Below are 16,414 nucleotides of genomic sequence, written 5' to 3' on the forward strand. Positions count from 1 at the left end.
GGAGTGCAGAATAAAACTACATGACCTGTGAGCAAAGACCGAGGAAAGGGATGCATTCCATTAGACTGAAGATATGATATTACAGGACGCTCTGATCACTAATGGATTCTTTAAGTTTCAGGGGATATAAGTTTTGAGGTTTTTTTAATTTAATATTTAAAGACAGTCTATTCCTTCATCATAAAGTACAGGCAGTTTTAAACTCCTTAAGAATAAGGAAGCTGTTCCTTTTCTCCTCGATGAGCAGCATTTCAATAGATTTTGTTTTCCTGTTTTTGATTGTAGGAATGTATTCTCATGAAATTGAAATTTAAAAAATTAATTTATCTTTATAGCCTGCCATCCCTAGTAGTTCTAGTTGGCTTACAGCAAAACAGATGAAATAAATTACCTAAATCCATGTGTAATACACGACTAAAAACACTAAAACTTTTATTCTAAACGCACACATCTCAAGATGAAACAAAAGCATTAAAACCATTCAAAAAGCTTTCTTAAAGAGCTAGGACTAGGGGGCATGCGATGAAGCTACAATGTAGTAAATTTAAAACGAATTGGAGAAAATGTTTCTTCACTCAACGTGTAATTAAACTCTGGAATTTGTTGCCAGAGAATGTGGTAAAGGCGGTTAGCTTAGCGGACTTTAAAAAAGGTTTGGACGGCTTCCTAAAGGAAAAGTCCATAGACCGTTATTAAATGGACTTGGGGAAAATCCACTATTTCTGGGATAAGCAGTATAAAATGTTTTGTACATTTTGGGATCTTGCCGAGTATTTGTGACCTGGATTGGCCACTGTTGGAACAGGATGCTGGACTCGATGGACCTTTGGTCTTTCCCAGTATGGCAATACTTATGTACTTATGTAATGAAGTTCTAAAAGGCAAATTACATTCTACTCTTATCTACACTGGTAACAATCTAAAAGATCGTGGCCAGCATTTTGTTCCTACTAACAGACTTCTGAGCAACACCTAAAGACAGAACATTAAGAGAAAACTAGTTTTGCAAGCATAATCTGTGTGTTGGCATATGTATTGACAATGCAAATTTAAGAGGCAAAGATAAAGCCAAACGCATCACTTTAAAACCATATCATCGGCAAACAGTGCAACTGTAGTAGCACAGGGGAAATACAATTGAAATTCCTTTGACCAGAAATCAAGTGTTTATTTGTAAACAGTTTAATATTGCTACTTGAAGCCCCAGGTAGATTACATTATAGCAATCCAAAGGCATTATTACTAACTGGTGCACCGTAGTCCTAAAACTTTTACCATCTAAAAATGGTTTCAATCTACAACGCGGCTCTATGTTTTCTGGGATTTTTTTTTCCTTGCAATGGAACAGGTACCAGGATGTACCCCAACCGTTGTGATGTAGCCTAGCGCTAGGTAGAGTCCTACTGCTGATAGCATAACTTCCAGGTTGCTTAGCTTGCGCTAGTCAGATCCTTGGATGGTCAATAGGCATAAGCTGGAAGCAAGCAGTCCCTCTAACGTGTTTATGTCAACATCAAAACAGCCCCTTTTTAAGCTCTGGCTGCACACCGTCATACTTGGGATAGGGGAGAAACATTTCATCACTATGTGGCTGCCCTGATTACACATGCACCACATTCTCATCTTCAGGTCCTGACAGCCACTCAGTCTGCTGCCCCTCACTACCTCTCTACCCTCATCTCCCCTTACGTTCCCGCCCGAAACCTCCGTTCACAGGACAAATCCCTCCTCTCAGTATCCTTCTCCACCACCGCCAACTCCAGGCTCTGCTCATTCTGCCTCGCCTCACCCTATGCTTGGAATAAACTTCCTGAGCCCTTACGCCAAGCCCCCTCCCTACCCATCTTCAAGTCTTTGCTTAAAGCCCACCTCTTCAATGCTGCATTCGGCACCTAACTCTTACCGTTCAGGAAATCCAGACTGCCCCAATTTGACTGCCCCTATCGGACTGACTGTTCACTTGTCCTTTAGATTGTAAGCTCTTTGAGCAGGGACTGTCCTTCTATGTTAAATTGTACAGCACTGTGTAACCTTAGTAGCGCTTTAGAAATGTTAAATAGTAGTAGTGGTCTTCTTGTTCTAAATTTAACCAACTATGTAGCAAAACTGCATTAACCAACACTGCATGGGCAGAGAATGCCTTCCTGCTGACCTACTTATTCACACACTGTAACTAATAGTACAGAGGCTCACATTACTCCATTAAGAAAACAACAGATGGAAAAAAATAATTCACCCTCACGCCATTCAGTTCCAACAGCCTCCAGATCCTTTTCATTAGTAGGTCATTAGAAATGCAGCCAGCTGCAACGCCCAGCCAAATGATTTCTGGCAGCTACTTCATATAACTGAGTGATGCTCTAATTCACTAAACCAACATGGGTCCCCAAGACCACAGGGTTCTAAGCAAATCAGCACTCGGTGGGGACAATGTCAATAGATAATTACACAAAGTATAAAGTAGAAATTAACTTTTATATATTGGATTCCTCAGTGCTAAGCTTTGTCATGACAGTGGTATTAAATTTATTTATTGTTTTATTTGTTACATTTGTTACATTTGTACCTACATTTTCCCACCTTTTCGCAGGCTCAATGTGGCTTACATATTAACGTTATCGGCGTTTGCCGGTTCCGGTCTGAACAAATAAAGGGTATAAATGATTATAAGGTGATATTATGGTAGATAAGGTGCATGTATGGTAGGTACAATTGGGGGGAACTTGGAGATGGAGGGGGGGGAGGAAGAGTCATAGTAACATAGTAGATGACGGCAGAAAAAGACCTGCATGGTCCATCCAGTCTGCCCAAGACAAACTCATGTGTGCATACCTTACACAAGTAATGTCCATTACGGTCTTTTGTTATATTGTGTCGCAGGTGTCCAGGTAAATTTTTTATGTTGGGTCGGTGGGGTATGCTCTTCTGAACAGGATTGTCTTTAGTGCTTTCTGGAAATTTAGGTGCTTTTGGCAGTGCGTTCCATAGTTGTGCGCTTAAGTAGGAGAAGCTGGATGCGTAGGTGGATTTGTATTTGAATCCTTTGTTGCTTGGGTAGTGGAGGTTTAAGTATGATCGTGCAGATCTTGTGGTATTTCTGGTTTGGCAGGTCGATAAGATCTGTTATATATCCAGGTGCCTCTCCGTAAATAATTTTATGAACGGTCGTGCAGATTTTGAAAGTGATACGTTCTTTGATTGGTAGCCAGTGCAGTTTTTCTCGGAGTGGTTTGGCGCTGTCAAAATGCGTTTTTCCCCAATATAAGCCTGGCTGCTGTGTTTTGGGCGATCTGGAGTTTTTTTATGAATTGATCCTTGCATCCTACATAGATTCCATTACAATAGTCTGCGGGGCTTAGTACCATTGATTGTATCAGATTATGAATTATTTCCCTCGGGAAGAATGGCTTTACGCGTTTGAGTTTCCACATTGAGAGAAACATTTTCTTTATGGTGGATTTCGCTTGGATCTCTAGTGTGAGGTTTTGGTCGATTGTTACCCTGAGAATTTTCAGGCTGGGGTGTTAATGTTTGTGGGTTTGTATGTATTGTATTGGGATGAGGAGATGAGAGTGTGTTTTTTCTGTATTGAGTTTTAATTGGAATGCATTTGCCCACGAGTTCATGATGTTTAAGCTGAGCTCGATTTGGCTGGTGATTTCTGCCAGATCATGTTTGTAGGGGATATATAATGTGACGTCATCAGAGTAGATAAATGGGTTAAGGCCTTGGGTGGATACTGGGTCACTACTGAAATGGCACAGTCAGTATTTAAAACACACAGTATTTGTGCATATTCAGCTTCAGCCGATATATAGATATGCCACAGACTGCCTTCCTTATGCAAAATGTCGACAATATCCAGACAATTCCCCGCTTTGCTCACAAAGAGAACTTGGGCAGACCAACAATTTTCAGAAACATTAGCTGAAAGCTGCTGCTGAAAGTCTACTGACCAGATAGAAGTATTGAACAAACAGCCAATATGTTAACATATCAGAAAGGACTGATAAGCTTACACACCTGAAGCAGCAGCATTCAAAATATTAAGCATGCAGTATTTCTCAGTGTCTTTATCATATTACTAGTGGTGAAAGAAAGTGTTTTTCCCTGGTAACAAATACGTCCCTTTGTCCAGTGACGTTTTCATTACACACTTACTAGCTTAAGTATCTCAGGGTGTACAACTGAATCTGCAGCTCATGACAGACAATGGGAAATTATTTTCTACAGATACCCATTAAAGGGTTCCTGATAAAGTACAGAAAGAACCTACGTAAGGAGTATATTTTCTTCTCCGAGATCAAACCTCTCTTCCCACTAACAGAAAAAGGGATTTGGATCAAGAAATGCAGCAGATATCAGCTTAGAGCCAAAATCCAGGCAGTTCACTAAAGTAACATTCGAACCTGGTCTACTCCAACTCTGGCTAGGCAGAAAGTAAGGGGTGGGGGGGGGGGGGGGGGGGGGTCAGTGCCAGTCTCGCTCTAGTGCAAATAATGCACCAAATTTATCATCAAAACATTCCTACTATTTTCTCTGAGAAAAACAGCAAAAGCTATTACATGGTAGGTGACAGCAAAAAAAAAAAAAAAAGACCAACAGATCCATGCAGACTGCCTTCTCCTAGTGTATCCCTCCTTATCCAAGTCAGGTTCTCTGCTATGAGCATAAAAACTTACCGCAAAACCACTACTACCTCTAGACTTACAGCCAAGCTCTGGAATAATCGGAATGACCTCCAAACCCCAAAAAGCGTTCTGCCAATACATTTAACCTCCTAGATAACTGCAGTCTTGCTGGATACTAACTACAAAAATATATATAATCAATGGGAGTATTAAACCTGATCTCCAGGTTTTTTTTCCTATTGTTTTGTTACACACAGTCATTATTTTTTATTAGTTATAACATTCATGAGTCTAGCATTTGAGTTAATTTTTACCCAACCTTTATAACAGGTTTGGGATATTATTTGGAAAGTAACTAGCCCCAACCAATGAGATACCAACACTGCATGGGCAACGTTGATGGCCTGCGGTATCATTGAGTCACGAATCGTTTATCTGCCCTCTTCCCTTGCCTCTGCTTGAGAGACTGAATAGCGAGTTGTTCTCGGCATTGCAATCTCCTAACCTTGTCCCTACCACACTCACAGAATATAACAGCAAACAAGGGCTATCAGGACCCTCAATCTGCCTGTAGTGAAGAAGTCCTTATAATCAAAGTAGGACACCATGCACGCTTCCAACTTTTTGTTCTGAATGTCGACTTAAGCTCACGTCTCATGCTTGAGTGTGCTCGGAGGCGATGTGTAAGGAACAGGGGCATCTGCAGCATTGTGCACACACACTCACACACCCTCCTGGTTTTCAGCCCTACTGAGGTGCAGTAACATCTCCAACTTCTGCTGTGGAGAAGGTCCTCTGCTTTCTGTATTATAAAAACTGTGGAGAGAGTAACTACTCCCTATTTGCATAATTTTATACACCTATATCGTATCTCCATCCTCAGTCTGCTGAAATTTAAACATGGCTCTCTGCAGTGTTTTTCAGTATCATCTCCCAACACTGATGGAATATAGTCTTCTCTCCTACGGAAAGACCACTCCAGAGGACTTCAGAACAGAAGAAAAAAACAGCAGACCAGTAGTTAAATAAATAATGCAAATTCTTTATTCTGGCTTTGCATTTAGCCATGCAGCCCTGCCAGCAAACCAGTAGGTAAAAGAACTAGAGCTGTACCAAATAGCATTCAGCTGAATATGAATAAAGAAAATTATTATTCAGTCGAACATGAATAATGGGCATTGAAAAGAAGCTACGTTAAATCAAAGATCAAGTGTTTCTTTCAGTAGGATTTAGCACAGTACAGCCCGGATTGTTTGTATTCAAATTTAAATTACTATTTGGCCAAATCAAATATGAATATTCAGTACAGCCCTAAAAAGAACCCAATGTACATTTTTCAAAGCTCAATTAATGCATGGTAAGGGAAATTTCCATTTTGGTGTGCTGGTCAAGAATCCATGGCTAGACAAAAACGCGAACACAAGTTTTCACTTTTCTAGTGGTTCAGATTTTACTGCCTGTAAAGCAGAGCCAAGGAGAGGGAGGGCTTTGATTGTAACCACAGAAAGACAGCATATCAAATCCCTATCCCACAGCGCTTTAGGCATATCAAAATCAGAAGTGTTCCGCGTAGCCAACTTGAGTTTCTGAAACAGAAGGCAGGGAGGGACTTTCCAAGCTTCTTTCCTTCTTCTGATCATGAATCTGGCAATGCACATGAGCTGCTGCCGAGGTTAGAGCACAGCACAGCGCACGCTGAGAAACTGAATCACAGCTGGCTGATGGCTCTGCACAAATTCATAATCATGTTTGAAAAAGGGAGAAAAATCACTGAAAAAAGTGTCACTTCATTTTAGGTATCAACATGATATTTTCGCACATTTCCTGTCCTAGTTTCTGCTACAGGCATTACACATACTGGATGGCAAATGATAGCAAGGTGAAGGTCAAAGAAAATTCATTATTTCCAAAGGCAGATAATAAGCACATAGATAATGGTCACCTTGCCTCTAGAAACCCTTCAATCCAAAATTATGATCTACAAAACAGAAAAAATTTCACTTTAAACAAATGAATTTATCAAGAGTCTAACCAAAAGGCGCAATAAATCTGGGGGTGGGGGGGGGTTATTAAAACATGTAATTTGGGCACTGGAAGCTTTTCTTTCTTATGATTGTATAATACAGTTGTACATCTATCCATAGTTCATCGGGGCCCTTTTCACATCTGTTCAGCACCAGAATCTGGACAGCTCCCATGTCAGAGATACACCTACATCAAAACTAACACCACTTTTTAAGTTGGAAACACGTTAGGATATCACAGTAATAAAAGTTTGCGCTTTACAGTCCATGAGTACCAGACATATACATGAATCACGCTTTGGAAGAACAAATTTACAGTATGTAAACTTCAAAGTTTCAGAACTAAAGTGTCAGCAATATTAATATTTCCCAATTTACGTTCAGCATACAAAGGCACAAGCCACACAAAAGTCATTGTGAAAGTAGGATTTGAACTTAAATCCCAGGAACATTCCAGACTACTGTTGTATGGGGATACTGCAAACACTGTCAGATAAGAATCTGGGAATAGCTGGTGGGAAGGGGATGGGAGCTGAGCAGGAGACACTCGTCCCCCTGCTGTATCTTCAAGTAAAATGTAAAAAGGATACTATCAAATAAAAGTCTTCACGTAAACACTGAAAAGTCCATGAAATTCAAAGCAATGACAGCTCAGGTTAAACAAAATCTTAAATATTTTCATTAGATGTTTAACACACTGTTCCCTGGAAAAGGACAGCATACCTCAGCAAGTCAGTGAGATAAGTACATAAGTATTGCCATACTGGGAAAGACCAAAGGTCCATCAAGCCCAGCATCCTGTTTCCAACAGTGGCCAGTCCAGGTCACAAATATCCGGCAAGATCCCAAAAATGTACAAAACATTTTATACTATTTATGCCAGAAATAGTGGATTTTCCCCAAGTCCATTTAATAATGGTCTATGGACTTTTCCTTTAGGAAGCCGTCCAAACCTTTTGAAAACTCCGCTAAGCTAACCGCCTTTACCACATTCTCTGGCAACAAATTCCAGAGTTTAATTACACGTTGAGTAAAGAAAAATTTTCTCTGATTCGTTTTAAATTTACTACATTGTAGCTTCATCGCATGCCTCCTGGTATTTTTGGAAAGCGTGAACAGACGCTTCACATCTATCCGTTCCACTCCACTCATTATTTTATTGACCTCTATCATATCTCCCCCCAGCCGCCTTTTCTCCAAGCTGAAGAGCCCTAGCCGCTTTAGCCTTTCCTCATAGGGAAGTCACTCCATCCCCTTTATCATTTTCGTCACCCTTCTCTGCACCTTTTCTAATTCCACTATATCTTTTTTGAGATGCGGCGATCAGAATTGAACACAATATTCGAGGTGTGGTTGCACCATGGAACGATACAAAGGCATTAGAACATCCTCATTTTTGTTTTCCATTCCTTTCCTAATAATACCTAACATCTTATTTGATTTTATTGTCTGTTTTTATTAAAGACAAGGCGAACACAGGAGTTTATCTGCATTGAGGCAGTACTTTCCAATGGGAACGTTCGATTTTAAAGATCTTCAGAGGAATTGGATATCTAAACACACTTTTTAACTTCAAAATCAAAACCCTGACCCCTGAGGCAGGCGTTGTTTAACGCCGAAACACGGCCCGTGTCGGGTCATTTACTAATAAAATACTCCTGTTGTCTCAGTTTTGAAGGCCCAGTGTTGCTCTTTTTTGTGTACTTTTTATGTATGCTGGATATCCTCTCTGTTTGGCTTGGGATAAGCAGTATAAAATGTTTTGTACTTTTTTTGGATCTTGCCAGGTACTTGTGACCTTGATTGGCCACTGTTGGAAACAGGATGCTGGGCTTGATGGACCTTTGATCTTTCCCAGTATGGCAACACTTATGCACTTGGGATTCTGATTGGAATCTCCCTGCTCTTTGGGGTTCTACATGGAATGTTGCTACTTTTTGAAATTCTGCATGGAATCTTGTTATACTTTAGAATTCTAGAATCTTGCTACTCTCTGGGGTTCTACATGGAATGTTGCTACTCTTTGAGATTCTGCAGGGAATCTTGTCACCTTTTAGGATTCCAGAATCTTGCAATTCTTTGGGGTTCTACATGGAATGTTTCTATTTGGGTTTCTGCCAGGTATTTGTGACCTGGATTGGCCACTGTTGGAAACAGGATGCTGGGCTTGATGGACCTTTGATCTTTCCCAGTATGGCAACATTTATGCACTTGGGATTCTGATTGGAATCTCCCTGCTCTTTGGGGTTCTACATGGAATGTTGCTACTTTTTGAAATTCTGCATGGAATCTTGTTATACTTTAGAATTCTAGAATCTTGCTACTCTCTGGGGTTCTACATGGAATGTTGCTACTCTGAGATTCTGCAGGGAATCTTGTCACCTTTTAGGATTCCAGAATCTTGCAATTCTTTGGGGTTCTACATGGAATGTTTCTATTTGGGTTTCTGCCAGGTATTTGTGACCTGGATTGGCCACTGTTGGAAACAGGATGCTGGGCTTGATGGACCTTTGATCTTTCCCAGTATGGCAACACTTATGCACTTGGGATTCTGATTGGAATCTCCCTGCTCTTTGGGGTTCTACATGGAATGTTGCTACTCTTTGAAATTCTGCATGGAATCTTGTTATACTTTAGAATTCTAGAATCTTGCTACTCTCTGGGGTTCTACATGGAATGTTGCTACTCTTTGAAATTCTGCATGGAATCTTGTTATACTTTAGAATTCTAGAATCTTGCTACTCTCTGGGATTCTACATGGAATGTTGCTACTCTTTGAGATTCTGCAGGGAATCTTGTCACCTTTTAGGATTCCAGAATCTTGCAATTCTTTGGGGTTCTACATGGAATGTTTCTATTTGGGTTTCTGCCAGGTATTTGTGACCTGGATTGGCCACTGTTGGAAACAGGATGCTGGGCTTGATGGACCTTTGATCTTTCCCAGTATGGCAACACTTATGCACTTGGGATTCTGATTGGAATCTCCCTGCTCTTTGGGGTTCTACATGGAATGTTGCTACTCTTTGAAATTCTGCATGGAATCTTGTTATACTTTAGAATTCTAGAATCTTGCTACTCTCTGGGGTTCTACATGGAATGTTGCTACTCTTTGAAATTCTGCATGGAATCTTGTTATACTTTAGAATTCTAGAATCTTGCTACTCTCTGGGATTCTACATGGAATGTTGCTACTCTGAGATTCTGCAGGGAATCTTGTCACCTTTTAGGATTCCAGAATCTTGCAATTCTTTGGGGTTCTACATGGAATGTTTCTATTTGGGTTTCTGCCAGGTATTTGTGACCTGGATTGGCCACTGTTGGAAACAGGATGCTGGGCTTGATGGACCTTCGGTTTTTCCCAGTATGGCAATACTTATGTACTATGTATGTAAAGAATTTAAGAAAAAATGAATATGATTGAATATTGTGGATTTACAGCAGCCTTTTCAAGCCCTCATCTGGAAGTGAAGCCCCCACCCTCCATTTCACAACCAGTCATCTGACACATGTCACCCCTTCACTGAGGGTACAATTAGTTCATTAGTAGTTTGGCTTTTGCTCTGGTGACACAACTGCTTTATTTTAGCCTCATGACGTTTGAACAAGAAGAATGAAGGCATGTGCACGATAAACATGGCGGAAGCAGACGTGGGTTAAATCATGCACAGTTCATGTTCCAGGTCATATTTATTTAATAGACCAGGGCAACCCATGCTGTTTATTTCAGGGTTTCTTTAGGCGTGCTCAGTTATCAGTGAACATAGCTTTTAGGACCAGCTCTGATCTGCCACCTCAAAATATCCATCAGATGATTCACAAACTGCCAATATTTTTGTAGATATGAAGAGCGAAGCTGGGTATTCGCAACCTCTGTCCTTTGCCACAGTTCAGAACAATCTAACAGGACAATTAATAGGCACGTGCATGTGTCTTGCATACATCACTTCGAATCATCTTGCCTAGGGAAATGAGTTAGAACCACACTAATGTGCAAATTAAATTATGTATTTCAGCATTTGGTATTCTGCCTATTAAAGAAAATGTATAAAACAAAAAGTGAGGAGAGTGGATGAGGATACCAAAAAATTTTTTTATTCACATGAAAATTAAAAATTTAAAAACCTGATGTACATAAGAATGACCCGACACGGCCGTGTTTCGGCCCTAAGGCCTGCCTCAGGGGTCTTTATAACCTCAGAGAATGTAGCTCAAAACGTGTACTCCAAGGGAAATAACGAGACAAAACTCTCTTAGATCTCCTCTCCGAAGGGATGTCTGCAATTGTAAAATATATTGAAACTTTTCAATATATTTTACAATTGCAGACATCCCTTCGGAGAGGAGTTTTACAAGCTTGTTTCGCTTTTTAATATATATTTTATATATATTCTTTAGAAGAGAGGAGATCTAAGAGAGTTTTGTCTCGTTATTTCTCTTGGAGTACACGTTTTGAGCTACATTCTCTGAGGTTATAAAGACCCCTGAGGCAGGCCTTAGGGCCGAAACACGGCCATGTCGGGTCATTCTTATGTACATCAGGTTTTTAAATTTTTAATTTTCATGTGAATAAAAAAATTTTTTGGTATCCTCATCCACTCTCCTCACTTTTTGTTTTATACTCCACGGTTTCGTGAGGGTTTTCACCTCCTTTTTTTGGTTTTTATTAAAGAAAATGGACATCAAGGCGGTGTACAGAACCTTAAGAATCAGCCAAAACCTTAGAAACTAACCCTATAGAACAAAACAAATCACAAATGGAGCAGCCTGGGATCACAAACAGAGTCAGAGGCGAAGGCGATGCGTCGGCCAGGCCCTGCAGTGAGGAGTTTGGCTATAAGGTTTCATTGTTAATTATCAAATTTTAGTTAATATCTTTTGTTTTCAAAAATAAACTGAATCCCTCTGCTTTACTCTTAAATGATTCAGCAGTGAACTCTGAGAACTCGAGATATTCTCTTTTATCTGTGCTGCCTGGCAGTGCAGCCTGGTGATTTAAGCTAAGATTCAGGTTTCCCTCCCAATTCCACCACTCACCAAGTCATTCTGATTCAAAATGAAGTTATAAGCTCTTTGCACCCAAGTGAACTCTCTTATGTCAGCTCTCATCATTGAAAAGTTAGTTTGCAGCTACAGAAGACAATTGACAAGGTGGTACATATTTGTTCATTCCCTACTCCCCATCCCCATATAAACAAGGCAATAATTCTAAAACAATCTACCCCTTAACTAACACTTTACATAACCATTGTCAGAAAACTCAAAAATAATTTTTAAAAATGTCCGTTGCTCTCCCACAAGCCACTTACCATCTCAGAGCTATTTTGATGGGGGTGGTGAGACAAGAGGTGAAGAGGTCAGCTGGTAGATCAGGGTTCATGGGTAAAAGTTCACTCGCTTCACATGCTGCCAGCTGAATACAATTCTTCATCGATGGGGGCAGAGGCATCTGAGCCAGTGGGTGATTGGGATTAATAGCAGCCACCTGTACAAAGAACAGAGAAGCGAGACATGAGTGGCTCAAGGGTAGGGCTCAAGTACAAACTCCCCCAGTCCAACGTACTGGAAGCTAATCCCAAATAAAAGCAGTACTATGAACTAACCTCCCCCTTCATCCATCTGAGACCCCCTCACAATCATCAGCAATGATCGTTTATAGATTACCATCTCCAGGCATATCTTTGTATGCAGATGTGTCACAAAATACAACCTTCAATATATTTTACTATGAGTTACGGTCCAAAAGGGCTGTGGGATGACCTGTGTGAACTTCAAATTAAAGCATATACTATAATTAGCCAAACGGGGGGGGGGGGGGGGGGGGGGGGGGGGAAGAGGAGGAAAAGGAAAGGCACAGAGCACGGGTCATTCAGGAGTAAATTAGTTCCAAAAGGTTGCCTCCTCACTATCAAAGACATGAGTACCAGGTAGCCAACTGAAGAGACACCCAAAAGCAGCTGAGTGTCCAACCCAAGAAAACAGTTGCCTAATGAGCTAAGACATGGCTGCTTCAGTCCTAACTGGAATCTAAAATCTGTTAGAATCCAAGTCATACAGGAGACTGCAAGAAACTCAACTGAAGTGTCAGAGCAAGCGAGAGGAGCCTCAGTAGTGCCTGATCAGATTACAGCACTGCAAATAAGTGGGGAGAGGGACTTTGCATAAATGCATTCACTTCGTCCACTCTGGAGATTTTATGAGACAGGATTTTCTTTGTCAGAGAGCGAGAGAGAGCAGGCAACCCCTTGCGCACTAATGCAGTGATAAATGTGGGCACAGAAGACAGCAGTCTCTTCCAAAGCTTTTCTTTGTATTTTGAGTAGTACAGTAAGAAAGAGCATTATCATCGGGTCAGATGATCCTTAATCACAGACCCACCAGGATTTAGGAAGAAATAGCACAGGCATAACCAGAGACATTGTACATTAAGCCAAGGATACAAATTCCATTTTCTTTCAGATCTGGGAGCTAAAACCAAGGCCTTGCAAAGCCTCTCTCATGCAGGAAGGAGTCCAATACTGCATTCTGAGACTCAGCCACCTTGTTGTTGGCCCCATTTAGTTTTGGTGACTTTGAAATTAAAAAGGTTAAACTATGTTTGGATATGAACCTCAGAAATCGCCACACTCCTGCAGCTCTTTGCGTATTTTCCAAACCTACCAATTTACCGATGGGCTAGGTATTTGGTATTTTTATAGTACAAACAGAAAGATAAGCATAAATGACAATGATATCATGAAGGTCAGTATAGATAAATCATGCAAGGGGAGGGTAAACTTCCTCTGAAAGGAGACCATCTCTGCCTCCCAACTTCATACAATTTCACAGATAAGTTGTTTTAACAGAGACCGAGCTGCTTAAGGCCTTCAGGGACAGAGGGGCTGCTATAATTATCATTCCGCTGCTAACATCAAGGGATAAACCAATAATTTTCAGAAGGGCAACATGGCAGGAGCTTTGAAAATGTCCACTTATGACTTATCTTTGGCAAGAATTACGGTTACAAGTCATTTTTGTTTTGGCCCTTTAGGCTTCCAGGTCAACAGAAGCAGAGTTGGGATCCAGCAGAATGAGTTTTCTTTCACCAGTACTTGGATTTTATACCCCTCCCAACTCACCTAGTCCTCAATAGGACCATGCTCCCCCCCTCTACTACTACTAGTCATCATTTCTATAGCGCTACTAGACATACGCAGCACTGTACACTTGAACTTGAAGAGACAGTCCCTACTCAATAGAGCTTACAATCTAATTAGGACAGACAAACAGAACAAATAAGAGATAAAGGAATTACTAAGGTGGGGATGATAAAATAAGGGTACTGAACAAGTGAGTAAGGGTTAGGAGTTAAAAGCAGCATCAAAAAGGTGGGCTTTCTGTGGAATACTCTCCCGTATATCTCTGCTGAGTCCTCATCCTAGATTTCAGGAACGATTCAATGCTGTTTTCTTTGAGAAAGTGTTGAGGACATGACAGACCTGCAGTAGCTTTTCCCTCATTCGCCTCAACACTCCTCATTTTCTTTGCATCCCTCTCCGCCACCCATGCTGGTGAAATGCTAAATCTAACCAATGGGTATTACCCATTTTAGAATGGCTGGGACTCAACCTCGTGCACTTTTTTTTTTTTTAATTACCTTTTTATTTGGGAATGGCCACAGCAAGTTACAACACAAACTATAACACTGTAAAACAAAATGATGTTAGTTAAAGGACCTGGGGGCAACTTAGCTCAGTAAATGAGGATTTATTATGGATCACATTGCCCCAGGAAACAAAACGAATTGGGATAAACAAAAAAGCTTCCTCTGGGATTACCATTTTGAGGAATCTTTGGCCTATTAGTATACGGGTAGTGAATTATTACTATACATTTTAGAAACTGGTGCACTGCGGTATAGCTTAGAAAGTGCATGGAAGAGTGGGAGATATGGGGTTAACTATCTGCTCATCTTAAGGAGGCCAAACAGGTAGAAAAAATGATGGCAAAAGCTAAAAGGATATTTGGGTGCATAGGGAAAGGAACAGCCAAAAGGAAAAAGGAGGTGATAGTGCCTCCATAAAAATTTCTGGTGTAACCCCGTCTAGAATACTGTGTACAATGCTGAAGACTGAACCATCATCAAAATGATATGAACAGGATGGAATCAGTCCATTGGGTGGCTACTAAAATGGTTAGGGATGTCCATCATAAAGCATATTAGGACAAAGATCTCTGTGTGTATACTTTGGAAGAAAGGCAGGACAGGGGAGATATAACAGACATTTAAATACCTCTGTGGCATTAATGAACAGGAAATGAGTCTCTTTCAATGGAAAGGAAGCTCTGGAATGAGGGGGCATAGGATGAAAGTCAGAGGAAATGAATTCAGGAGTAATGGAATCAAGCATTTCTTTACAGAAAGGGTGGTGGATATGTGAATCGCCTACCAGTGGAACTGATAGAAATCAGGATTGTATCTGAATTCCAGAAAGCATGGGACAAGCAGAGAGGATCCATAAGGGAGACAAAAGGATTGTAGAGCTTAGCAGTTTGTGCCACCGGTTATCCAAAAGCTCTCAAAGTTGGAGATTTGGTTCACCGAAAGTACTACATCCCTATTTACACATGTGATCTTTATCATCTGTCATTTTCCAGGTTTCTATGTTCCTCTTTTTAAGACATTTTTCTATATTTGGATATATTTAAGAATTATGATTGTAAATGCTCTGGGCAGTTTGCTCTGAAAATACCAAACAAGTATGAGTAAAGAAGCATAATTTCAAAAAAGAATGACTAATCAAAAATCACAGACATGACTAAAAATCAACCCTTACTGAGATAGAAAGTATTTAAAGACACAAGCTGAACATCTCTGGGTAATTTGTTCCCCATCATGAGCCCAATCTCTTCTGCTGACTGCAGGAAACATGTAGGTTTCTAGTCCAACCATCAGTCATTCAAACAAGATGGAATGCCTTCTCCACAGCATCCCCAGCTGACCTGGGGCGTAGATGACCTAGTACATTCTGCCTTGCCTCGCCCTATGCCTGGAACAATCTTCCTCAACCCCTACGCCAAGCCCCCTCCCTACCCATCTTCAAATCTCTGCTTAAAACTCACCTCTTCAATGCTGCTTTTGGCACCTAACCTTTCGTGTAATATAGTATGCCCTCTCAGACGGATTCTTCACTTGTCTTTTGACTGTACACTTGTCTTTAGATTGTACACCTGTCTTTTAGATTGTAAGCTCCTTGAGCAGGGACTGTCCTTCCATGTTTAAATTGCACAGCGCTGCGTAACCCTAGTAGCGCTTTAGAAATGTCAGTTAGTAGTAGTAGTAGTAGTAGTAGTACAGGAATGGAACCCAAATCTGCCACATAGTGTGCAGAACTGCCACTGAGACCTAGACTGGCCACCAGTACATTCAATTAAGTAACATGTTGGAAAATGTACAGTGAATTGCTGATTTATTCAGAGTAACTCCAACTCCCTCAAGGCTATGAAAAGCTTACTGTTTTCCAGTGTAAAATAAAGCTTTTCATTTACCTCAAGCTCACTCATTACTTCTACAGGCTTCTCACTTGTCCAGCCCTCACTATACAGTTCACTGTACCCTATAACAATAAATCATACTGTTTTTGCCCATCCTATGTAACATTCTCAAAACACGTTATTAAATCCTATAAGCCAACTAACTCTTAGGCAGGTCATGAGATGCAAGTTAATAACAAATTAGGCCGGCCCAGTGGGTGCAGCTCTACTGGGGCCCTGTCGTCCTGC

General features: G+C 40.7%; 1 protein-coding gene across 2 annotated transcripts in view; it reads right to left on the reverse strand.

The window, feature by feature from the left end:
* RPTOR (regulatory associated protein of MTOR complex 1) overlaps window positions 1-16,414 on the reverse strand; it is a 466,323-nt gene that overhangs the window by 215,456 nt on the left and 234,453 nt on the right. For both annotated transcript variants that reach the window (XM_030208599.1, XM_030208598.1), the window contains exon 6: window positions 11,962-12,137. In XM_030208599.1, the coding sequence (XP_030064459.1) occupies window positions 11,962-12,137 (176 nt within the window). The remainder of the gene's footprint in view (window positions 1-11,961; window positions 12,138-16,414) is intronic.

The sequence above is a fragment of the Microcaecilia unicolor genome, chromosome 6 (assembly GCF_901765095.1).
Source record: "Microcaecilia unicolor chromosome 6, aMicUni1.1, whole genome shotgun sequence".
In the NCBI taxonomy this organism is placed as follows: domain Eukaryota; kingdom Metazoa; phylum Chordata; class Amphibia; order Gymnophiona; family Siphonopidae; genus Microcaecilia; species Microcaecilia unicolor.